The sequence below is a fragment of the Phoenix dactylifera genome, unplaced genomic scaffold (genome assembly GCF_009389715.1).
Source record: "Phoenix dactylifera cultivar Barhee BC4 unplaced genomic scaffold, palm_55x_up_171113_PBpolish2nd_filt_p 000319F, whole genome shotgun sequence".
Taxonomy (NCBI): Eukaryota; Viridiplantae; Streptophyta; class Magnoliopsida; order Arecales; family Arecaceae; genus Phoenix; species Phoenix dactylifera.
Genome location: NW_024067788.1, coordinates 8,480 through 35,810, shown reverse-complemented (window position 1 = coordinate 35,810; position 27,331 = coordinate 8,480). Strand labels below are relative to the sequence as shown.

General features: G+C 38.0%; 1 protein-coding gene across 2 annotated transcripts; it reads right to left on the bottom strand.

Annotated features, from left to right (window-relative positions):
* Positions 1 to 72: 72 nt before the first annotated feature.
* On the bottom strand, positions 73 to 27,006 carry LOC103712345. 2 transcript variants are annotated; one of them, XM_039118195.1, is made up of 6 exons: positions 26,876 to 27,006; positions 23,647 to 24,046; positions 15,020 to 15,588; positions 14,825 to 14,891; positions 844 to 1,357; positions 73 to 356 (listed from the first exon to the last, which is right to left on the bottom strand). In XM_039118195.1, exons 2-5 carry the CDS (start codon positions 24,014 to 24,016, stop codon positions 849 to 851), a joined length of 1,515 nt encoding a protein of 504 aa, XP_038974123.1. In that variant the 5' UTR covers positions 24,017 to 24,046; positions 26,876 to 27,006; the 3' UTR covers positions 73 to 356; positions 844 to 848. The 2 variants fall into 2 exon arrangements, with proteins under 2 accessions (XP_038974123.1, XP_038974122.1); XM_039118194.1 differs by having other exon boundaries at positions 79 to 369.
* Between the last annotated feature and the right edge of the window lie 325 nt (positions 27,007 to 27,331).

Here is a 27,331-nt window from a genome sequence, read left to right as displayed (position 1 = left end):
TAACCGCTAAATCATACTTTGACTACTTCAACCTGGCTTGATAGACAACAAAACTGGTAATACTGGAGTTGATTTTCCAGGTTCATCCAAGAAGATAAAGGTGATAATGATTAATATCCAGAGTCAAGATGATCAGTACTTGAAATATTCCATCAATGCAGAGAAATGCAAAAAAAATCAAAACCATCTGATTGAACAAGATGGATAAACCCTGTCAATGCTTACTGTATTTTACGGTACAAACCCCTCTTATGATATTAAGAACATCCCAATATCAAGTGTCTTTCCAGTTCTATGAATGCAGAAAACTGGGACGGAGACCAGGAAATGTGTGCTTTTCCATTGCATTCGTAGACCTAATTCGTAGACCTAATCATGTTCAGATTGTTGTAAGCTCCATGATGAAATGTGAAACAACAGAAGCAATAACTAAAAAAGTACAAACAGAGATTTTTTTGTTTTTTTTTTTTTAAAAAGAGAGGCCTCTGTGGTCATCAGAATAGATAGAACCAATAACCAAAGATCATGAACAAAAGAATGAATAGGAGACTGGCATCCGGTTATTACGGGGAAAATATTGATAATGAACCTACCAGACAACTAAGTGGGCAGCATAATACATGAAGGGACCCTTGGTTCAACATCTCATAAATGAAAAATTAGTGTGACTGACGTTAGTGATTTTATTTTAGCAACTAATTTAGGGGACATAGGATAGAAGAAAGCATTACATGTTGGTTGTACTTAATTTATTTCTTAAGAAAATATTATTAATGTTATCCTTTTCTCAATTGTAAAAACAAGATATATAACATAACAATGTAAACTAATATAGATACTCACATTGTTCAATCATCAGCAGCCAGTCCAAAGTGTTCGCGAAGGATACTTTTGTTGGTTTGTCCAAATCCTTTAGCAATTTTCATCATATTCCTAAGTTTTTCTTCCTCATGCTTTATTTGATCCACTCTGTCCAGAACATTGGCAAGAAGATTTTCGGAATCACCACAATTAGGTAAAGACATGGGATTTGCAAGTGCTGATCTTTCTGAATCAAGCTGTCGATATAAACTGAGAAGATAATCTTTCTGATAATAAAGCTTTCGCTCCACAATTCTATGGTCCAAATCCTGTGAACTTTTCAATTCTTGAAGTATCTTATCAATATCATCTTCAAGCTTCAGAGACACATTATCATAATCTGAAGTTATGTATACTGGCAGCTGAGTTCTCCCATCAACTGTATCATTCTTTTGTAGATGTTCGACCTCATCTTTGGGACCATCATTTATCTTATATCTTGTAATGTTCGATGCTCCTAAAATCATTATCTCATTTCCAAGATAAGAGGTATCTTCTGCATGAAAAAGAAAGCTTTGTCAGTTTAATAAATAAATCAGATGGACATACTGAATCCTGAAAAAAATCTAGTATATAGCAATTAATACAGGTATTTCTTGAATTTAGAGAAAAAAAATGAATGCCGATATTTTCTTAAAAGCTGCAAATAATAACTTCCTACAGATGAATGACGAAAGTATGGATAGGAATTCACATGCAAGAAAAGGAAATTGACCATCCAGGTTAACACTAAATGTCTTTGAACAAAAAAGTTGAAAGAAAATAAGGACGATCACTTCTTCTGATAAAATTTCAAGGTCTTGCATTTTTAATTTTTAAATATTTATATATCAGCAAGGTCATGAAGAAGTAACAGCTTCATGTTAATGGAATCAAATTGAGGATCTCCTGTCATGGGAAGTTTGGAAGGAAAAAATCCAATGCATTCAAAATTGAAATTCTATTCCTTTCTGATCCAGTTCTGTTTATATAATTAATTTAGCTGAAGTATGTATGAACAAACAAGCATGAATTTCAAAGTTGATATCAAGCTTCCAAGCAGAATTTATGTTTATTGAGGAGATCGAAAATGCCAAACCACTTCCAAGCACTATTTCAGTTTGATCTCATTATTCTACTTTACTGGACCATTTCGTATGCATATTTTATATCATTGTTTGCAACGCATGAAATCTGGAGAACAGACAACTTCAGACAGATAGTCTAACATATCAGATTGTGCATATAGAACTTGCTTTATGATGCACCAATGATGCAATATAACTACATGAAATTCCAGCCAAATCTATTAAGGAAAATAACATAAAGAACAGGAATAAATGAAAATGAGTGATGATTGTTAAACATCAAGTGAGGGATGTCAACTTGGCAACTTGGTCTTTTGGCAGAGATGTTAGGCTTGTTAAGGACTGCCATGCATTGCAGAAGCAATGTGACCATGTCATGTGACTTTTGTGGCATCAAAGGCCAGCTAGGTTTGCAATACATCAGTAACAGAGCGGTCAGTCATGCCAACGGCCTATAACGCTCAGCTCAAAGGTGGCAAGGTGCACAAGGAGCTTGACTTACAAGGAAAGAAAATACAAAAAACAAAGGTGACTTGTGGTTGTGTTCTCAAGAAGAAAGTATATAGCATGGAGGTGTTCATGCACATCGCAGCCGTTGGGTTGCTTCTGGACATTTGAGGGTGTTGCAAGCAAGGTTTTCAATCTTTGTACCAGACCTCGTACTGATAACTTACTGGTATGAGTCAAACTAATAAAGTACACCTCTGCAATGACACATGGTACATTGCTTAAAGCAAGACAACAGCTATACGATGTGTCGGGACAATACCATATAAAGTCCCCATACCATACAAGTACCTCATCAAGTTGGTAGGTTCAATAATTTACTACTATTAATGAATTTTAAATGCACTTTTCTGATTCTTTTTTACAATAATATCATCAATGACGAAATAATAATAGAATTTTTTGCAGAAAGAAGCAATTTTTTAACACTAAACAAATGTGTGAACAAACTGGTTTACATCAGTGCTCCGCAAAAAAGTCAAAAAAAGCATTATGATCCTTGCTCATAATTCTAGCAACACTAATGTCATCAAATGGTGGGCTAAATAAAATATACCAGAACATTTTAGGTAAATGTCATGCTTTAAGATAAAGATTGCTATAACAGTCTCGGAGGCCTCCTATTATGACAATAACATTAACATATATACTAAGAATAAAAATAAAGTATTTAATTGTTGTCATCAAGGTCGGCGGAACCGTCTCGAACCGGACGGTTCCGGCCGTTCTGAGCCGTACCGGTGAGCCACCGGTACGGGCTCACCGGTACGGTTTCGACAACAGAAACGAGACCCGTTGCTGAAGCCGGAGAAGGAGAAGGAAATAGAGAGCAGGGAAGGAAGGGAGAGGGAAGGGTGGCGGGTGCCGGCGGAGGACTGGAGGAGTCCGCAGGGGGAGGGGTCCGGCTACGGCTAAAAAATTTTGCTATTTTTAAGTGAAGTCGGCAAGTTCGAAATAGAAAAACTGGCCACGGCCTCGCCTGCCACGGCCTCCGCCGGCCCTCCGTTAGTATCCCTCCCTCTCTTCCCCTTCTCTCTCTCTCTTTGTCTCTCTCCCACGGTACAGTTGACTCTGTCGGTACAGGCCCAGCACAGTCCATACCGACTCGTCCTGCCGGAGAACCGGTACGATACCCAATACCGATTCCTTCGACCTTGGTTGTCATATTATAATGTCTTTTGCCAAATATCCCAATAAAGTAGCATATTTATCAAGGTTTAAATGCCAATACCAAATCTCTTACCATTTTTAGTATGTACCAATATTGATAGTGTCAGACAATCGAAAAAAATTGGTACCAACCACTACATGTTAGTATGGTATCATCCAAGATACGCCATCGCGGTACTGAGCCCCATACTAGTGCCACCTTGTTACGCATCAGTAGTCCCGACATAGGGGCCGGTTCAGCATACCGAGTATTGGTACGCCCTCCATACCACATACCAGTATAGAACCAATAGAGTACGGTACACCCCGTACTACTCAGTTCGGTAGGGTATGGCTTATCTTGGTGTAGTCGGTACACAACAATATGAAACACTACGCTCGATATGTATCGGTATAGATGGTTTTGACTTTCGGCACTTGTAATAGTGCTAATTTCACATCAGAATGGATGGTACAATCCATGTTTTGTATACAGTAAGCATCTTGTCATTTCAAAAATAATAATATATGCTATGTATTATGGCTTGATCAAATAAAATGAGTATCCTGCCATTATTTCTTATTATAGTATGATAAGGATCACCATCATAGCCAAAGTATGCGGAACCGACCGAACCGACGTATCAGTGGAGATTGGTACCAGTTGGAACCGATACCGAACCGGTTCAAAAAAAAAACCGTGTGGACGCGTGCGCGGACACGTTATGCTACAAAGTGGCATTTAATGCCCCTTTGTGGCATTAAAAGCCCACGTGAGGCAGCGCATGGGCTTGCTACCCCGCGCGGCGAGCCCGCACGGGAACCACGGCACGGTTCCCTGTGCGTGGATACGCGGTCCCACTGCGTGGAACACATGCGGGCGTGAGTCAGGGCGCGTTTCCCCACTCACGCTCATGCGCAAGACTCATGCCAATGCCCCCGTGCGTGGGCGCGCTCCCCGCGGCCTCTCTCTTTTTTTTTCTTTTTTTTCTTCTCCTCTTCTTCTTCCCGAGCTCCTCCTCTCTTCTTTTCCTCTCTCGTCCTCTCTTCTCCTCTCTTTTCCCCCTTCTCCCGCAAGCAAGGGAGGTCTTCTTCCCCGTGAGGTGCTCAGGAGGAAGAAAGAGGCCTGGTAGCGCAAGAGAGGTCTTCTTCCCCTCTCTCCTCCTCTCTTCTCCTATCTTCCCCCCTTCTTCCCTGCGAGTACCGGTGGGAACCGGCGCGGTTTGCACCGGTACGGGCAAAAAACTGTTCGGTTCCGACTCCAAACCGATTTCCATGGCTGTACCGTACCGGTAAAGGCCGGTACTGGTACGGTACAGGCTAAATCGGTCGGTTCCGACCGGTTCAGCAGACCTTGATCATAGCTATTATCTTATTTTGAAAAGATCGAGTCAAAGCCCGAAATAAGTATGCTGACATTGATATCTAGGCAAATAATGACCATTACTTCTATTATAATGGTAATTGATGACTTCAAATTGAGTCCATTATCAAGGAATGTTGTCATTCTCCAAACCTTGGTGAATGAATATTAGTATGCAAAGAGTTGTCGATTCCTACCAGTGGACCTTCATCAAGTAGCAACTTACTTTCAGCTTATCATATGCCACTCTCTGGGTGTCCCTTCAACTAGGGTACATCAAGTTAAACTTTCATTGAGCTATCAAGAGTAAGGGTGTTGCTGGAGCTAGTTTTCGGCTTAGTAATGTCATCGGCATGGTAGTCAAGGCAGGTCCTGTCTAATTGACCCAATGTTGTTTTGTGGCAAAGGTGAAGGCTGCCCTTGGAGGGTCTTGAAGAACTTGCATGGAAGGATTTCCATAAGGGCATTTGGATAGAACAGGACTCTTAGATAGTGATTCATTGGCTGACTAATCAGAACGCAATCTTGGATGGCTCACCCTTGCTGAAGATATGCATGGGATATGATGTCTTCTTTCTCGAGATCCAAGTAGTCATACTTTGAGGGAAGAGAGTAAGTTGGACAGTTGGGTAGCTGATGCCGGTTCCCAACAGCTAGAGTAGAGAATTTGGACGGATGGGTCTCCCCCATCTTTATAGCATTTGTTCCAAGAAGTGTTTGCTATGATAGGTTGTAATTCTAAAGGGGCTTCGACCTCCTTTTGGTTTAAAAAAATGGCTTACTTTCCTTTTGACCCAGTCAACTCTATCTGCCACCAAGTCTTACTTGTAACAACCTAAATAACTTATAATAATCATTACTTAGTTTCTCCAAATATCTCACATTATATGTTTATATGTACAAACATTCCCAATTTCAATAACAAATGTGCCTATCGAACATGACCATCATAGACAAAATATTATCAGTGATTTGCACTCCACTCCTTGCCCAATTCCATTATGTGGCACACTAGGATTAATGCAATATATGAGGGTAAATGGGTAGCATTTGGAAGTTGGGCCAAACACTAGGCACCCTGATAATGGTGAACATTAGTATTTCTTGTATATGTATTTGCAGCAAGCACATGCTGCCCATGTGAATGAAAGCACGCTATGGTAAGTTGTTTCCCATTAGGAAACATTAGGGAAACTTTTTAGGTTGGTCAATATGAAGTGTGCCATGTCCAATGAGAGAAATAGTAGATTCTTTTTCATTTGTTCTGAGGACTTTACATTTTCCTTCCAATCTAAATATTGAACTATAATATTACAAATGTGTTATTGTACACCAAAAAAATGCATGCATAAGTTGGCATTGCTTTTCCTCTTGTTGGCTTTTGTAATCATTCCATGCTTTAGAATTAGCATGTTGTGTCTCTAGGATCTCTTGAATTTCATCTAACGTATCATGGCAAATGTCATCATCATAGCAATAATCACTGTCATAGTCATAACAATTGTCATGGCAATAGTCAATATCCAAACAAGGATAATCATTGAAATTGTAACAAGGGGATAAATTATACAATCAATCCATCCATTACAAGAGAATAAAAGAATACAATAAGACTATAAATATAGTATAATTAAGACACCAATAATAGTAACAAGGGAATATATAATACAAACTGATTGACAGTACCAAGGAAAACTCTAGAGTAGTTTAAACCTCCATTCTAGAGGATAAATCCTAATTTTAATCTTAAGATGCATGGCTAGAATAGCCTTGTTTCATGACAACGAAAAGAAAGTCAGATCCTTGAAATAAAGTCTTCTTCTGCTTTTATCATGAAAGAATAAGTTATTTCCAGCAATAACTTCCTTTGCATGGTGATTTCCTTCACGAGTAACTCCTCTTGGATGATTGCTCTTGCAAATATCTTTCCTTTGTCCAAAAATCTTCCAATATGTGGTTGATTACAACAGCAAACTATCCATAAATGGCCTCTAACATGAGTGCCAAGTTGCCAATACATGAATAAATTAATGAATATTGGTCAACGCACTGTTGTCAACCATTTATCATAATTGGTAACATATGTTAAATTTTGTACAAACATAAGCTATGCAACATAACTCCTGAATGCAAAAATTTACACCTTAAAGGGACAAAAATATAATCATGGAGTTTTGCTCTATTTTCATATATATTAGCATTCTCAAGCATTTTTTGGAGTAGGAATCTAAAGAATTCCAAGATCCATTTGGACTCTAAATACATAGGCAAATTAAAGATTATTCCAAACACCTTTTGTACATGATTTTTTCCTATAGGCATTAAGTGGAACCCTTAAGTGGAACCCTCTTAATGATGCCGATTTCCTCTTAGTAGTATCAATACACTAATGGATGCATTTTACAAGTTTTGCTTCAGTACATTTTTTATCGTATTTTTTATCTAGACTAAATCTCAGCCCTCTAAACCAAAAAAGACTACTGGTTTTGAGCATTACAGCCAGTATTCTTTTCTTTTCCTCTCCTCTATCTCTTCTCCTTGATCTAACAATTCATGCCCAATGTTGCTCTCTCCCTCCCCCAGCTCACCCAATCCAAGAGAGATAGATGAGTTTGGTTAAGTCCTAGAGATAAGTGTGTGGGATACATCTACAGAGAGACATAGAAAGAAAAAAACTCTCAAAGAATTGAAGTTAGATGTTAATTCTTTTCCTTTCTAACAGGACGTCTTGGAGACAAGACTCTCCAATAAATTACTTTCAATTTAAATTCCATTCCATTCCATAAAAGAAGTCCTAAAGATATGACCCAAATAAGTTATGCTAGATAATCTCCTTCCATAGTCCCCTACATATCAAAACCTTCGTATTCCACATATTTACATCAAACTCAACAATTTTTACCAAAATCACTGGTATCACAGAAAGTATAACCTGTTGTGACCGGCTAATACTTTAATATCAACCATTCAACTAAAACAAATGGATGGCATAATGAAAAATGTACTGAAGCAAAATAGTTTTTCATATTTTTCTTGCCTAGACAAAAAAAACTAGATTACTATTCAGGGGTGGCAATTTTTGAGCGAACCTACTAACCTGCTAAAAACTAGGAGGGTTTGTTATAACATATGGGTTGTCAAGACCAATCTGATTATAAGTGGTCGGGTATAGGTTTGGCCCTCTAAACTTGATGGGTCACCATGAGTTGAGCACTCCTTCAAAATCCATCCCTAAACCCTAGGACAGTGGGAACTATATGATGGGCCATAGCCAAATCAAGTAAAGAATGCATAACTAATGATTAAAGGAATAAATAATGCTAAAAAGAAAAGCGAAGGGAATTTCGTGTTTAAGATTCATAAAATACCATGTTTACTTCTCCACTTTGATTTTTTTCTCCTTGCTTTCTTCTCTATTTGGATGCCAACCCTAAACCCCCTACTTTTGACCATATTTTATTTTTATTTACTAAGGTATACAATTGACAAGTGAAGCACTAATCTTGTTGGCAGATTGGGTACGAGTACGAGTCCTTATAAAATAAATGGGTTGGGAATGGGGAATGGGTCTACACTTTTCGGAACAATTATAAATGGGGTGCGTATGTGTCAAGGGTTTTTGACCCAACCAGAATTTGATGCGAAGCAAACCCGACCGGACATAACTCATTACCACCCCTAGGAAACATTAGTTCAGTTACAACGAGAGAGTCCAATGATAGAAGACATTGCAAATTAAATATAACCAGACTTTTGCACAAGTTATGTGCATGATTATGAAGGCCTCATTGGATATGAGGTATAGGAGGAAACCATGGAGTCATGCTGAATAAAACAACAAAGTTGTTTTCACATACATTGATAAAGCATCTAGTGGGAAACGGGAAAGTGGAGGTATACTTGGAAAAAAAAAGTTGCGTTCCATGCTTGGAGTGGAGTCTAACCCTGATTATTTGCATTACATAATAGTATAGATAGATAGATACATTAACGGGTAGTCAGTGACAACATATGTGTTTGGTTATGTAAGGTAGAATTTAAAATACGAAGGCATTGGAAGTTGTTTTTATCACATCTACTTTTTATATGATAATTGAATATGTTCAGGTATCAAGTTATGATATATAGTGAATTATCCTTATGTTGCAAGGAGATTTCAAAAGAAGCGGTAACCAAGTTTCAAAAACATGCACATGATATATGGAGATTTTATAATTAGGGGACATGTGATGCATCCTTCATTTAAAAGCCCCTCAGTCATTGATAATTACAAGAACTTGGAGATTCCCAATCATGATTGTTCTGATGATGGAGAATGAAGACACTCCCACAATACTACAGGAGATCATTCTAGCATTGACCAACATCTCACTAGGGAGAGAGAGCTAGTTTTTCTTCAGCATTAATTGCTGCACTAGGAACTATCAATGAGCAAGGAAAAATAAGAATAACGTTGTGGAAAAAACTATAGAGCAGTCCTACTATAATAGCCTCTTTGACTAGTTGTACCTCATATCAAAGGAAGATTGTGAAAGAGGGCATGGTGGCAATGCCTTCTTAGGCATAGATAGGGTGCATTGTGGTAAGGCGATCTAGAAGTTAAGAGGATGAGCTATGTATGGAGATATTCGTAGAGATGCCAAAGGAGACAGGGATGGATTAGCTAATAAATCTTAAATGAGGATATGTTTGACTAACTTTAGTTATCTTAGGTGTTCCCTATAGACATGTTTTTTTCATACTCTGATGTTGTGGGTCTTATGCTGATCCTTTATTCTATGGAACTTTATGAATGCTCAGATTGCAATGAGGAATCTATAAAACTTTTCTTAGTGTTGTGTGATTTTTTGTTAATGTATATTTTGAATATTACATGAATGCTACATCTTTATAAAATGTGGCAATGTCTCTTGTCCATGACATGGCATGGATTAAATATTTGTGGTATGCAACAGGGACGTGGTAAATGTCCATTATCAATAAAGTTCTAGAAATATATTTTGCTATATTTGGCTAGCACAATTTATGAAAGACGACACTGATGGTGCTTCCAATTATATACATTCTCATCGCCATCTAGTGTCAAGAAGCTGAAACAATGGTATCTGCTCACCATGATTCAGTCAATAGGGGTGTTTGAGTTCAATATGGATAACGAGTAGGATTCACAATAGTCATGCCCTTGCTGAGTACCACTAGATATAATTATGCAAGCAGCCATGTAGGAAATCCTGCTTAACAAGGCATCAATATACTGTACAAGTACATCAAGGTCACCAAAATAAGGCTTATGACCAACTTAGAATGAAGCCACATGTTTTTATGAATGTAAGCAATCCATTGAAACTTGAAAAAGAAATAGCTCTTTTAAGAAATCAAAGTTACTATACGTGGAGGAGAAAGTTGCTATTTTCTTGACAACCGTATCTCACAATAAGAAGAATTGGATCATGGTAGAAAGATTCCAGCTTTCCAAAAAAAACCATATCCCAACACTAAATAAAATGCTTAAGAACCGATGTCACAATGGGAAGGAAATTATTCCCCCATCTTTTGACCAGACTCCTCCCAAGATTTGGTTTTATCCTAAATATCATCCTTATTCTGAGGTAGTTCTCTTGGACACTCAATAAATTCTATACTTGTTTCTTTTTTTCCTATCAATGTAGATAGTATTTGTAGCTCTGCTTTACGTTGAATTGTGTTGGTAGAAAGAATTTGTATCTCTACTTTACATAGAATTGTGTTGTGTTGGTACTATGTAAGGAACCCATATTGATGCATGTGTCCTGGTGGATCAGAAAATTCCTTAACATGGACAGATGATAGATATACCATAGAATATCATGGCCTCATGTTCATTTGACATGAGGTTTACATGCATAGTGATTGATGGGAGGGAACAACAAATGACCATAATTTTCCCAGACTAAATAACAAATCCAAGGTATGAATTGACTAAATTCCCTTTACCCCCTAAAAGTAATCCAACAAAAAAGGATGGCCCAGTACATAAGGCTCCTACCATTGTGGGTTTTGGGGAAAGGTCACATGTATGCAACCTTACCCCCATGTGTGGCGAGGTTGTTTCCGTATTTCAAACCCATGACCTCCATTTCACAATAGAGCAACCTTATCATTGCACCACGGCTCACCCTCCTAATCCAATAATATTTTTTTTTTATCTTATAAACTATATAGAGAATATAAGTAAGAACAGTTTACATATTTAAAACAGAAAAATTTATCTCGTCGATCCAATATACCAATATACTAGGTTTTCTCTTACCTTATCAAGGAGAGAAATATCACCTTAGTATAGGGGCCAAAATAAATCCTATTAAAGGAAGGAAGTTATTTAACTACATAGTACAAACCTACAAATATTCATCTTTGCACAATGTTATCAAGTGTTGCTTTGGAGCACCAAAAACTCAATTCCTAATCTCTCAAACAAAAGCCTTCCTATAAATCACACACACATTGCAATGTGGTTGCATGTTGTACCCTAAATTAGAACGTGTGTTTCAAGATATTATTTGTTTGAGGATCATAATAGCAGGGGCTTTATTAGTGATGACAATTATGAACAGTCTCTACAAAGAAACACATCATGGGAGAGGATTCAAGCAAACATAACACCAACACAATGGCATCATATGACCCAAATTTGGGATAATAAAGCATGTGTTATAGGGAAAAGGAGAAAAGGTGAACTAGATGTCATTTCATATTTCAATTGGACTTCTAGACTTTTTGACAATTTGCATGAACATATATTATTGGAACATGATTATGTTTTATTCTTAATTATTATTGGATTTTGAATTTATACCTGTTATAAATCATATGTTAAAAATTTATATGGATATTTATGCAATTTGTTTGTGTTGGTAAATGAACAGATTCTATAAAATGGTAAAGAAATACATCTCTCAGATGAATTTTATTTTTCTACTTACCTAAAAAAATGTTTTTTCTACTTTCTATTATGTAAAGCACAAAAGGAAGCAACTGGCAAACATGTTTCCGTTGTCAGAAATTTATAAGGAAAAAACAAGAACAGTGTTTATGGTTTTAGGATTTACAAAGATGAAAGTTGATACGATATCAAGTGCAACCTAAGATACACTAGTATTTTGTCTTCAAGTTTTTCTCTATTTGCTTGATCTAAGCCCTCCAATAGGTGCTTAATACACTCCATGAACACTCTTGAGTCTTGACTGCTAGAAATGGATTCAAAATCATGAAGATATGAATTGTACAGTAAGAACGCCATCCTAGACTAGTTATTGCACAATGACATCAAATAAGTGGCTCATTATCTAGAAGCTCCAAAATGACAACCAGCCAAGGTAGGAGAGCATGGGTGGAAATGAGAGACATGAGTAATTTTGCATAGTAATTTTAAGAGATTAGTCCTATTATACTTGGTGAATGTTCCAAAAACTGTTAATTGCAAATTAACTTGGTGCATTGTTGGTGAATTTCTGGGATAAGTAGGTTTTTCTTTGCAAATTATCTACAACGGGAGGAGCTATATGCTAAAAGACTATTTACATTTACCTAACAAAAAGTTAGGGAACATTGCTTGGTGCAATGGTAAAAGGCTTGGGTTAACAAGTGCAGTAGCACAAGTTCGAGTATAGGCTAGCCACTTTGTGCGAAAAAATGCCAAAAGGTTAGGTTTGTCCCTTGTTTGCTCCTCTTAGGACCCTAGATTGTTGGCTTCTATTTACCTCACAAAAATTAATGGTTCTTTGGTAATAAAGATGATAAAAAAACAATCTTCTAGAATTCATGAACCATCATATTAACATAAAATAAGTAAATTATATTCTTTTGCTAGGATAATGAGTCACGCCTCTTTATTGCATGGCTTGTTACTAAAATTTCTATAGCAATATAGAAGTTGAATAAACAACATCAATACAAGGATGATTGTGAATGGGTGATAACATCAAATGAGAATTACAATATAAAAATGCTGAATAAACTAGAAAATATCATTTGGTAACAATGAATCCACTGCAGAACCTACAAAAGATGGAAAGTTCGGTAACTAGAATGCATGCAAAACCTGCATGGTATAACAAGAACATATTGACAAAAAAATGCTTTGAAAGAAAAGGGGCTTTTATTAGACCAAGGTTTTAAAAAACAGCTGCAGTGTGCACGTGGTCAAAATAATGCATAGTGCATATGCAGTATATTGGTGCATTTGCACTTTGTATTTAGAACTAGATAAAGTTCATATATAAGACAAAAATAAGTAAACAAGAAAGAAATCAGGAAGTGAAAAAATATATACTCTTACATTTATTTGAAAATCCATTTTAGTATAATCTTAAATATTAACATAAAAAGTAACAATATATCCTTATGAATTATGCTCAACTTCAGGTTCACTAATGCAACAAAAGAAAAAAAATATAATTATCAAATGATGAACAATCAAAAATCAAGCAAAAAGAATGCATGATTTAAATGATAAGGAAGCCAGGTTTTCTTGATCTTCCCTTTTTTTTTTGGATGTGACCTATCAAACAAGAAGCAATTGTCATTACAATTCAAATGCATTTGAGCTTCATATGCAAGTTATTCTGGTCTACATAGGCTCCTAATGGCTCAATATGCGGCCAAATGCCACTGTTGTCTAGTCATCAGGCCTTATCTGCATATGCAAATGCATATGTACCTGCACTGGACTGCATTTTAAACAATAATTAGAGCATGAAGCGATCAGTGGGCATGATGAGTGTTTACTTACAGGTGCACATTGTTAGCTGGAGGTAGCCCATAGTAATATGTCTATAATCTTCAGTTGAGAGAGAATTTTCACAAAAGAGTGTCAATATCTCAATCTTCTCTCTTCTCTTCAAAATGCCTATCCTTGATGATGCACGCATTTGAGCTAGAAAAATGTTTCTTCACAACCTTTTTCCATATTGTTTTCCTTAACATTACTTTTATGGACGTGGATCCAAAAACCCTGTGCCTAGTTTTGGAGTTGTCTAAAATAATTTTGTTTGCTCAGGAGTGGCTGTTAATGAGTTCTCTACAATAAGTGCAGTCTAAACAAGAACCCTCAAACAACTATTTGTCGGTGTTTCAATATTTTGAGGACATAATAACCACAAATCTCCTCATCCACCAACATATTTTGAATGTTGTTCAATGTTAATCAAATGCTGATAGACTATCAGGCGTGCAAGGTCCTACCTTAACAATTTGGTGGATGTTTAAGAAGGTGGCATGGCACTAATTTTTCGGAAATACAGGATAGATTTTAAAAAAGTCATCCCATGAACTTTTACTAGTGTTGTGTGGAAGGCTTATCAAGCACAAGACCCAGCCGACTGCAAATACTTCGAAGAAGATAAAAACATGATTCATTGTTACCTTGCTCTCATGAGAAAAGATGTCCATTAGATAACAATGTAACAATACTAGCATCCCATCCTAGCATTGACGTTAAAGAAAATGGCTTCATGAAAATGATAGACATGAGGAATGACAAAGGCACATTTGTTATGCTGGCTTAGAAAATTAAAGACTATGAGCAAAGCAGACGATAAACAACTCAAGAAACACTTAACCAAGCATCCAAGCTTTCCTAAAATGAGATTAAAATAGATGACAGGTGAAGCACCAAAATATTTGGGCAACTGAGACTGAAGTACCTGTGAAAACATTTATTAGTCAGAATAAGGTTTTACGGTACTAGGGATCAACATCCAAACATAAGCTCAATTCACACCTCTTTGGCATTTTTTTATAATACCATATTATCTATATCCAACTGCTACTAACTGTAATAAATGTGATGGGTGCCACAATAATAATCTCCCAAGAAAGAGATGTAGGAAAAACTGACCTGTAGCAGACAATGAGATGCTATCCTCCATCTTCCAGATTTCACCAAGAGGGACATCTTGTTTAAGCTGGATCAAATATCACACATAATGATGTTGTTGAGAAATCATAAAATGAGACGAGGGAAGAAATTCCCATGCATTACAGATGCAGCACCTTGAAGTGAAACTAAATCATAAAAAATTAAAAATAGTACCTTATCCAAGATAAATCCAATCTGGTTCCGAAAGCTCTTTGCTCTCATTTGATCAGAGCCCCGCAAGATGCAGAAGCCCAAATTTAGAATTTTTTCAATATCACCCCTGGAGTCAAGAGATTCACATGTTCTTATAAGCTTGGCCACATGTGATATAAGGTCGGTTTTATTGTCACAATGCCTGCAATAATATTCGACATCCAAACCAATAGCTCCTCCAACAGTCCCACCCATGTAAGAACGAAGGGCACATTCAATATGTGCAACATGCCCACAGATAAGATTTTCATCCACAGTTGCCTCACATCTAATAAAGTTATAACCTCCAAATGCCCAATCAATAGTTTTACGGCACAGAATACAACAGCAGTCATGACAGAAACCATCTTCACTACAGCAGATATCACAATCCTTGGCTGGCAATCTGTAGCTTCCTACTTTCTCTTGGAGGCTGCACATTTTGTTTCCAGCTTTACAACCCCCCATCCCTAGTGCTGATTCAGATCCAGAAAATTCATTAACATCTAAACTACTGGGAGATGCATACATATATACGTTTTTCTCAAAACCTGCAAAATGTGAACAAATAAATGCAAGTATCACAATAAGTGGATGAATATAATTATCTAGAACTGTAATTTCTTGAAAAAATATAAATAATAATTTAAAATGAAGTGAATTAACATAGAAGAACGGAATACAGAATGGGGTTATGAACCCAGAAAGGCAGAAGCAGTCAACTTGGAATCTACAATAGAGTTCGCAATTCTTGCTTCCATTTGTCCAGGGTGGCAATATAATAATTTAAAGTATTCTTTTTCTGAGGAAAAAGAATAACAATTAAAGTAGTTGGTGCACAGACGTGTGCCTGGGAATCTAGTGATAACAAGCATTAGCTTGCCCAAAATGAAAGGCAAGAAAGAAAAAACGAAAAAAAAAAAAATCTTGACCAAAACAACATATTAAACTTGACCAAGATACTCTTATTTTCCTGTAGATCTGCTGAATTTTGAATGCTTCAACAGTTGTACTTGTACGAACAATTAATCAACTTGTGGTCGAGAGTTCTCCCAGACTGATGATCAATGGTTAAAAAAAGATCCAACTGCAATACGAAGATTGATTTTTAATGCTAAATCAAGACAACAATGAGACAAGGTTTTTATGGTCGTCAAAACTTACCATAGAGGATGATATTATGGTATCTGAACAGAGAACTGTTAAGGAAACTAGTTAATAGCACGCAAATAGGTAATGGCTGATGTTGCACCATCTTCTACATCATTGTGACACCATCACAGCCCCCAGAAAATAGTAGTTTAAAAGGTTCGCCAAACTAGGCCGAATCAGATGGTTCGGCCCGTACCGAGCCGACCTGGCGGGGGACCAGGTCGGTTCGCCTCTTTTTTTCAGAATTGGCTCCGAACTTGCCGAAACCAGTTCCAAATATGCCGAAACTGGTTTTGAACCGATAGGAACCGCCGACCGGCCGGAATAGGCCGGAACCAGTCACAAACTACACGGATTCGGTCCGAACCGGCCAGTTCCCTGCAGAACTGGTGAGGAACGGTTTGCACCGAGTCGAACCGGTTTCGAACCGGGCCCCCTCCTTCTCTTTCTTTTGTTTTAAAGACTGATTAAGAAGGCCCGAGAAGTTTCTCAAGCCTTCCCAACCTATCTGAATACTCCCCCTTTCCCCACAGCGAAATAAATGCTGACTCACCATGATTGAAAGAGGATCCAATCTAAAATAAGGTATTCTTCCTCTCTCCTATCCCATTTTCTCTCTTTTTTTCTGGACTCCAAAAAATACCTTAAATTTGCAACATAAGAGAAGATCATACCAAGATTTTTGATTTTCGTTTGATTTTATGATATGTTGTAGATCAATAAATAATCTACACGATGACATGAAAATTTTTAATTTTCAGATTATATATAATTTTAAAAAATTAAAAATATATTTTAAAATTAATAAAATAAAATAAAACTCAAAAAAAAATTGTAAAATCAGAAGTGTATTTAGGGGCATGCAAATTACCCTCCAGCTAAATTTGATATCCATTTATTCAAATTTTGATGCGATCATACGTATAGTGGCCTAGGCCTAGCTTTGGTAAAAATTGAGAAATAAGTAACCTTTGATGCATGGGCCTAGAAAAATATATGTAGCATCCATTGTAGGATTCTACATGGATCTGAGCTCAAATTAATTTTTTAAATATTTATATTTTAAAATTATTTTTAAATTTAAAAATAATTAAAAATATATAATTAATACCAAAAATTATGAAAAATTAGTAGTACGTAATACATATTTCAGAAGTATTTTTCGAAGTAGAAAACATATTTTCTGAATTTATTGTATTTAAACATATTTTTAATTTAAAATTTATTAAAAATATATAAATAAATAAATAATAGAAAATTAGTATTATGTATCAGATAAATCAGATGTATTTTCTAAAGTAAAAAATATTATCTTAATCGTAACAAAATTTTGTTATTTTTAAATAATTGATAAACTGATGTATTTGATAAATCTGCAAGAATGAAACCAAGAAAAAAGAAGTTAGAGCGTGATATTGGTTGGGATCATTGGCAAATGCTCTCAGGTTGGCACCATTGAAAGTGCAACTAGTGCAACATAGAGTTCAAGAAAGGAGGGGTAATCAGGTTGAAGCAGCACTTAGCTAGCGGTTACCTCGACGTATCTATGTACCAGAAATGTCCACAGAAGGTTCGACAGCTGATGAAGAAACACTTCGCTGATATCAAAGTAGCGAAGAAAAGAATTTTCAAGAAGAAAACAGAGGTGGACCGTCGAGCGGCAGAGCCACCTACCTATCACTCTAGCAAGTCAGAAGAGGTGTCCGCTCCAAATGACGAAGAGGCATAGATCTAGACTGTCATTCAGGCAAGCCTGGATGATCAGTGACAGCAGGATGAGGTGGCCAAGCATAGGGCTCCATTTGGGCACTCATACTATAAGTCAGGCTCCAATTCTATGAGCAACAAGGCAGATCCAGAGTTCAGAAGAACCTTCTTAGTTAGGAAGGCCGTCAGCAGAGACGGTGGCCGTATTGCATCTATACTGAAAACTTTTGATAGCAGAAAAAAGTCCTCCAGAGAGATTCCACTAAAAGCCATCATTCATGATTTAAATCTATATGCCTTCCCCAGCAAGGATTCGAAGCAACAAAGGATTGATACAATGCTAAAGAAGGATAAGAAGAAGGATATGTAGCGAACTATTGGATCTTGGTTCTACTTCAGTTATATCCCAACAAATGTGGCAAACAATACGTAGGTCTGTTATTTTCTCCATACAGGCAGCCAATCTCGGTGTAGATCCTCTAAAACCGAAAAATATCTACAGTGAGTTTTTTGGCAACAATAAGAAACTAGAGAAGTGGCTTGCCTCATACAAAAGCAAATGGTCCACATATGGACTGACAGTGATGTGTGATGGTGGGACTGATCCGACCAGGCAGAGCATTATTAAAATTTTGACATAGTGTAATACGAAGACTTTCTTCTATAAGTTGGTTGATGCTTCCGATCAAGTGCACGACGCCATGAACATCCTCAGATTAATAGAGGAAGTGATTGATCAGGTTGGAGAGGAGAATGTTGTGCAAGTCAATACTAATAATAGGCCACAATATAGGCCGTCGAGGAGATCTTGATGGAGCAGCAACCACATATTTTTTAGACTCCATGTGCTGCACATTATAACGACCTTATGTTGATGGACATTGCGGAAATTCATAGGGTACAGCAAATAATGGAGACATCCCAAACCACCACCGGATATTTTTATAATCATACATGGATCCTTTCACTGATGAGGAAGTATGCAGGGGGAGAGATATTGAGACCAAGAGTCATAAGGTTTGCTACCAACTACGTTGCACTTTTAGCATTCTTGAGAAAAAGCAGCACTATGTCAGATGTTTGTCAGTCCCGCATGACAACAAAGTAGATGGATATGCGGGGGTCGACACTGAAGAGAGCATTGTCGAGGACTTTGTAACGAGGCAGATATTCTGGCAGTAGGCCACTACGATAGTGAAGGCTTTCAAATCATTATATGAAGTGCTTCGAGCCGCGGACAGCGAGAGATACCCCTAAATGGGCTTCTTGTATCATATGAAAGAGAGGGCAAAGATTCAGATCAAGAAGGCAGATCCGACATATGCTGAGGAGCATGGTCGGCGGAACTGTTCCGAACCGTCCAGTTCGGAGCATTTCGAGCCGTACCTGTGGCAGACCGGAATGGTTCTGGCAATGAAACCGAGACCGACGACGGAGGGAGAGGAGAAAAGAGGAAAAGAGAGAGAGGAAAAGGGAGAGAAAGGAAGAAAAGCCGACCGAGGCTGGCCAATGGAAGCCGAGGAGCCGCCGCGCGGAGGAGGGGCTCCGCCTCTAATCCCTTTTATTAAAAAAATTAAGTAAAGTCGGCAATGTGTTTGTCGACTTTTACTTAAAATTCGCAAAAATAAAAGGAGCCCCCTCCGAGTCTCTATTTCGAATGAAACAAGGGACCAGAGGCGGAGCTCCTCCTCCGCGACTTCCCGACTTTTGCCTCCTCCGCGCGGCAGCTCTCCGACCTCCATCTTCTCCGCACGGCGGCTCTCTGGCCCTCTGTTGGTTCTCTGTCGGCCTCCCCCTTCTCTCTCTCTTTTCCTCTCTCCCATTCTTTCTCTCCCCCGCCTCTTTAACTGTGTCGATACAAGGGCGGCATAGCACGACATGGGACCATACTGATCCATGCCGCCGGGCAATCAGTTCGGAGCCCGGTACCAACATAGCAGACGTTGCCCAGGAGTGCATCGACATCATTGAGCAGCGATGGGACTACCAGATAGATAGGGACTTGCATTTAACAGATAAGCAAGAACATTGAAAATAAGACTACTCCTATACTTGTATAATTTTACTAAGACAATTACAAACTCTATTTGCAACATACTACCTGAATCCGAGATTTCAATACACCGTACCTAAAATCAATATTAATGACAAACTTCTGGCCGCTCTATATAATGTGATTTACAAGATGGAGCCTGATCTAGAAGTTATAGCCTCATGTCTAGAAAAGATAAGTTAACTTAAGTGACATGTGTGAGTAACTGGTATCTTCAATTATTAACATATTGCAGCACGGTTCTTTTTTCACAGACCAAAGTATTTAAAGAGGGCACTGAGAGCTTTGGAGTCTCATCAATTATCGTAAATAAGAAAAGTATGAATCCAATTATATTACACATCAACGATAATTATTACCTGTCGTTAGATGGTTACTAATATAATACTATCTTATATATCATTTTTTAAAATTTTTGCAGCTAAATGGTGGATTTATTTTGATTTGTCCACGAGAAACCTTAAGCGGCTAGCTACCAAATCTTCTTCTAGACGGTCTTCTTGAGTGGCTGTGAGCACAGCTAGTCCGCCTTTGCCCTCATCCACAGCAAGTAGAGAAATCATCTAACACAAAAGTGTCTCAAATCTCAATGACCTTGTATGTCCGCCTTTGCCCTCATCCACAGCAAGTAGAGAAATCATCTAACACAAAAGCGTCTCAAATCTCAATGACCTTGTATATGCTCGCTACAATCTGAAGCTGAGGCTGAAGTGCATTTAAGAGGAACTGAAGCTAAAGTACATAGATCTGATCCATAATATTTTCGTTGACGATAAGGATGATCCTATGATAGAATAACCTATGGGCCAACAACAGGAGCTAGAGTTTGATCAGCGAGGATTGGCCGGCCAGTTTTGTAGCCAGCGAAGCGAGGCTAGGATCAATATAGGGCAATGGACAAATTGCAACATTCCACGCACCATTCCAACTAATCAGCCACAGCCACAAGGGTCATTGGGGAGCCGGTCATCACATGACTTTTTGTCTGAAATATTCTCTCAGAGATATGATCAAGAGATGCTTAGACGAGACCACCATGATACCCGATCGACTCGGTCAGGAGGGCGACATCCATCCTCCCAATATAGCCAGGCAAAGAGGGGCACAGAGGGTAAACAGGCAGAGAGGAGCACGAAAGATAAACAGGCAGAGAAGGGCATGAAGGATAAGCAGGCAGTTACTCAGCACACTAAAAAAAAAGAAAAGGCACCTACATCCCCATGAAGAGTATGGAGAAAGAACCAGTTCACTCATATTCAGAGATTAGGAGCCGCAACGATGGTAATTCTGGTGGTCATAGATCTAATGGCCAAGGAGGAAGTGGACATGAGACTGCTATTTATGAGACACGGTCGTAGGATGTTCTTCGATTCACCGATGAGTCCCAGTTTATGCATGCTACACAAGATAGAGACCAAGGTGCACGATCTGGTAGAGCCCGCGAGGATACGATTGCATATAGAAGACGAGCTTTTCAAGGTCAATCAGAAGAACATGATACAGTTGCAGATGACCTCGTACGTGGATTAGGATTCATAGACGTATCAGATTTTGAGTCGTATACTAGATCCTTTTATCCGCAGCCATAGGTAGCCTATGACCCATACAGATATGGATATGGTGCGTCTGAAGTATTATCTTCCGATGGCTACTATCTTACACAGTTCAGAGCATCTAATGGGTCGGATTTTGCTGCCGGCATATTCGGATGGCCTCTCCACAATTGTATTATCAAATAGAGGACACCTCTCAGAGCCAAAGTTTCAGTAAGAGATCTGAGAATGCTTATAACCCAGAGCGCGTTTCTTATGAGATGAACATACAAGACTACAACGCCGCTTAGTTAGAGGAATAGGCTGATGTGCCTCCTGACTATGCTAATAATCCGAATATCTACGAGAGGCATCGCCACTCGACGAGATTTTAAATATTGGTACGTATGTTGTACCTAAAATATATGTAATTGATTGTATTATTTTATATTTTTCACCTCACTAGTTGATTTTAAGATATTTCATATGGATTCTTGTAGCATGCAACATCTCACTAATTATTTTATGTTTTGTATCACTTTTAAACAAAAGATGCATCATTTAGGTTATACCGGGATCATAGAAACATTAAAAAACATCAAATTATACCTAAATTCGTTGAAAAAGTTGAAAAAAATTATTACCACTTAATCAAACTTGAAAAACTTAAAAAAAATTGGGCGTGCCGATTGTACTACGTGTCTATACCGACTCGCTCGCCGACTGGTACGGATCTCGGTACTGGTTCGGCGGACCTTGGACTTTAAACTGATACACGGGTTGCTAGGCATTATCTAATACACAATTCTATGATTTGCATGTTGTAAGCCAGCTGCCCAAGTATTTCCAATTTGAATGATTGTTAATTATGGCAGGATATCAATTTCGATGGGCAAGAAAACTAGAGTAAACACTAGTGGTACTTAAGGCATTCAGATAAAATGAGTAATACCACTTGAGTTCCAAGAAAAGAATGATCACAGAGGAAGCATGAATCAACCTCTTTGAAAATCATATCAACAACTTGACATACAAAGACTGCAAAATGGTTTCATATAACTTATTGCATAATAAAGAGATTCAGAGGTAAAGCTCAGCCAATGTTAAAATAGGCTACTCTTATGGTTCATAATACAAAGCCATGACGTAAAAATGTTGTTTTCCTACCAACGAATACCTATCCTATGAAAAAAAAAAGAAGCTAGAAGCATGTCTGAGTCATCTAAGGTCGGCGGAACCAGTACCAGGCACCGTACTGATTCTCCGACGACACGAGTCGGTACGGGCTGTGCCAAGCTTGTACCGACAGAGGAGACAGCACACAAACCGTAGGAGAGAGGAAAAGAGAGAGAGAAGGGGCAGAGAGGGAGGGAAAGGGAGGGAGGCCGGCGGAGGCCACGGCCAGTTCTCCTGTTTCGAACAAAACAGGGGTCCGACCGTGAACTTGCCGACTTTACTTAAAAATCGCAAAATTTTTAAGTTGCGGCCGAACCCCTATTTCGTTCGAAGCAAGAAAACCGGCTACGGGCTCGTTCCCGCATTCTTCACCAGCCTCCCACCCTCTCCCGCCCCCTCTCAATTACCTATTTGTTCATGCATGCACATGGGTGCTTGCAGACCGATGCGATCACAAACAAGGGCTTCACAACATCAAAAGATTATTGTCTAATTACATGCCTAATTGAGAACCCCCAAGAATGCAAAGTGTTAAAATTTCTGGTGACCAATTGTCACGTACAGGTGCATGTATCAAGATGCATAACATTGGTTTTCACTTGATCATTCTTCTTCTTTCTTCTTGGTTTTTCTTTTGGCTTGATGGAGAAGGAATGCTTCAATTATCATCTGTTTGCTGTCGTCCTCATTCGCAAGTGGGATAACAAGGGAAAACATAGGTGATTTATTAAACGATCTCAAAGATAGGTAATAATATCAGAAGAAGTGCTTGAAAAGCACACATTTACTAAAATGTTCTACGAATGGTACAATACAGATTCAGTTAACCAAGTGTCAATGTGAGCACTAAATCAAGTTGAATGCAAATTTAACAAAACAGACCTACAGACCTAAAACCAAGTCCCCTAACAAAATTAATGCAACAAAATGGATTTAGAGTGGTGTAAAAGATAACAATAGAAGAAGACAGGTATTATACGAAGTTGAACCTTTTCTTGGGGTGTGACCAGCACAAGGAACCTTCCAAATAAAAGAGGAAAAGAAGGAATCAACATCTTTGTCAGGAAATTCCCTCCGAATATATTCTTCAAGTGATGATCTGCTTGGAAATCCCAACTTGTTACCAGTAGCTTTTGCAAAATGAGCAGGGGGGTAAAGATATCTATCAATCCAGTGGCCAGAAGCAGTCTTTCTATTCCCTACTTTCCACCGCCATTTGTCTCCTGGATGGGGCCAATCTTCAGGAGCATAAGGCAAACCTTCACCAGATGAACCACCTGCAACAGGTGTGGCAACTAGGCACTTTTCATTTGAAGATGGAGTCCGACAATTACTCCCTTCTGATAGATCAACCTCCATGGATTTGTTTCCTCTGGTGATTAACTGATACTAGTGACCCGTAAAGCATTCAGTTAGTTCCCCAGCTTAGAAGACTGATACAATTTCGGCATTCTAATATCATACATTTCAGCAACTAGTCATTTGCATACTTTTGATTTGCCAAAGATGTTCAACAAATAATTGGCAGCCATTAAGCAAATTGTTTGAAAGAAATGAGACTTGAGGAGCACAAAATTATTAGCAATTCTAAAATCTTTGGAAGAAAAGAGAGCTTTAATATTTCAAAACAGCAGTAGAGAAGGGAAGAATTATTTTGCATTAAATTGCTTTAATGTTCCTAACTTTTATGATTCATCTTATCCTACAAAAAACACAATTCCAGCTTGTTTGCAGAATTCTCTATATTTAAAACCACATACATATTCCTAAAATGGCATCAGTGATATTATAGAATAACCCCCAGAATTGAAACTGGGCTGGCACTCTCCACAAATACTATCACTGATCTTGATATAGATATTAAAAAACCAAGCAAACTGCTTCTAAACCATAAATCAGATCAAAACATTTAACTGTGTTATTAAATTGTCTATCAGGGGAATGATTAATGTATAACTAGAAAATATCAACCCCTTGATTTTTTTTGCTAATAGGTGTTTATGTTTTCAATTATGTTTAATAGTATGGATTTCCAGTTTAGATTTTTCATCACTGATTTTGAATATTAGGAGTCTCAATTCTACAGACATATAACCAATAATGGGCCTTTAAATTGAGGATCCACACCATTGATCATGATCTAAAATATTTAAAGGGCCTAAAACATGATAATATATATATACATACACACACACACACACACACACACACACATATATATATATATGAGAGCATATGTATGTATGTGTGCACTTATATATTTTTGGAAATTCTTAATATGCACCAAGTGGACCCAAAATGGATGATAAAGAGTAAGTGTGCTAAAACATATTGGAGGATGTAAATTGGAAAGAAAACATTATTTTTTACTAAGCATCTTAAATTACATATAAGCCTCTTTTTCAAAAAAAAAAAGTGTAAACCAAAATTCAATTATCGAAAAGCTTTTTGACCATAAATCTGATCCCACTATTAAAATTGATAGTTTCAGGACCACTTATGCATAAGTGGGAAGTATTCAAAAACATTGATCTTAAAAATTGAAACTTTGAACTTTTGGTCACTAGGCATTTTAGGTGTCCTAGGTCGTTTTATTTTGAAGATGCAAACCATGTGTTGATCATCAATTCAAGATCTTGACATCCTACATGTACAAATCAGTTGAACAACATCCTCCAAAACAGAGTTGTGAAGTTAGAGGTTGGAGGGTTAATATTTTATGCCAATGTATAAGACTAACAAATTCAACCTCAAACCAAAATTCTGAGTGATTTAACTTAATTATCACCTCCAACAATTCTCGAACCAAACAATTTTGGACTAGGCACCCCAGTTAAAACCTTCTGATGGATGCTCAAATGACACAACTTCCATATTTTCTTAAAACAAATAAATTAAAGGAAAAGAGGATAAACAAAAAGAAGATAGAAAGGAAAAAGAAAAAGAAAGAGCAAAACCACTCCTCTCCTCCCCCATGCTTCCTACTCTCCTCCCCACCCATCTTCTTCATTGCGCCACTACCATGGATGAATTTAAGACCGATTCTTCAGTGACAATGCCATGGAATTGGTCTCTGGAAGACTAGCTCAACATCAACCACTCCCGGCACTTGCCACCACATGCCAGCTACGGCCTTATCTGAAATTTTGCAAGTATTTCAAGTTTTTTACAAGGATCATTTATTATCATTTTGATACAAAGTATATATAACAACTCACAGTGTAGTTATTTCAAAAGTTCGAGATTGATTCAAGCCAACCATCGATGATGAAAGTGAAAAAAAAAAATTCTCTATCAATCAACATCAAACTTTACGAGCAATTAGTAGGATACCAACTATAAAAGGAAGGGGAGGCCTAGTGCACGAGGCTCCTGCCATTGCAGGATCAGGGGAGGTTCAGATGCACTCAATCTTACAACCTTACACCATATATAGATAGGTTGTTTCCATGTTTCAAACCAGTGATATCCAGATCACAATGGAGCAACCTTACCGTTGCACCAAGACTCCCCTCTTGAATACCAACTAAAGATAAAAAATATTAAACCACTAATTTATAAAATCAGTGATAGATATTGACTTCAAAGAACATATGCTAGGACAGCAGACAAGGTTTTTATAGCATGTTGGCTGATATCTTAGCAGCAATTTGCGTGGAGGATGGGCTTGCTTAGCCTGTTGTCTGACACCTTAGCAAATAGCAACCCATCCCTTGGAGGGGGCTAGGTGGGATTTGATCCTGAGAGGAAAACAAGTTACCGGAGTGGGGGGAAATTTTGATGATTGAAACGTCAACTAATGGAAGTATTTATTACCCAAACAAAAAACCAGTGTAGAATCTACACATGGTACGTCAAAAAGTATGATACATTGAAAAAATAGGTACCTAAGCTTTCATCTTGCACCGAATTAAACAAAAAAGAAAAAGAAAAATGCAAGATAACAAGATTGAACCAGAAGAAATTCCCATTTAAATCAAATAATACATGACATCAAACAGCTTCCAACTGACACCATGATTCCCTTGCATACAGTAATCTGAATCGAGAAATTAGAGAAGAAAGAATCCGAATCAAACCTTGAGAGAACTAGGGTTTTTAGAAAAATCACTCATTGTTTTATGCAGAAAAAAACATTCATCTTTTGTGGAATTCTACCAATTTTTCATCTCATTATCAAAGTACAGAAAGGAGAAAAAAGTGGGAGAGAAGGATTACCGGAGCGAATTAGGGTAGGCCGTCAGACAGAAGCGAAGGTGGGATTCGATTTCGATCGCCCTCTTCCGTATCTGAAACCAAAAAGGGAGAGCGAGATGAACGAGGGGGGAAGAACTGTTGCTTTTGGCCGTGGCCTTTTCGAACAGCAAACCTCTAGTTCCCAAAATGCCCTCGGTGCCCGAAAAGATTTGCTGTCACGGTTACAGGTAGCAGATGCAGCTGTCTGGCTCGTGTCCAGATTCGGTGGACAGCTCGGCCCACCGAATCAATGCAGGATCCGCCCAAATGCCACGTAGAAACTTTGACACGTCACGGGGAGGCCAGCGTTTCATGTTTTACACGCACCGGGCGGTAAGACAAGTCTGGCTGGCTCCATACCTACCCTAGGGGTAGCAAATGTTTCAAAAACTTGAATCGTATCCATTTATTAAATAGCTCAAAAAACTAGATCCAAAC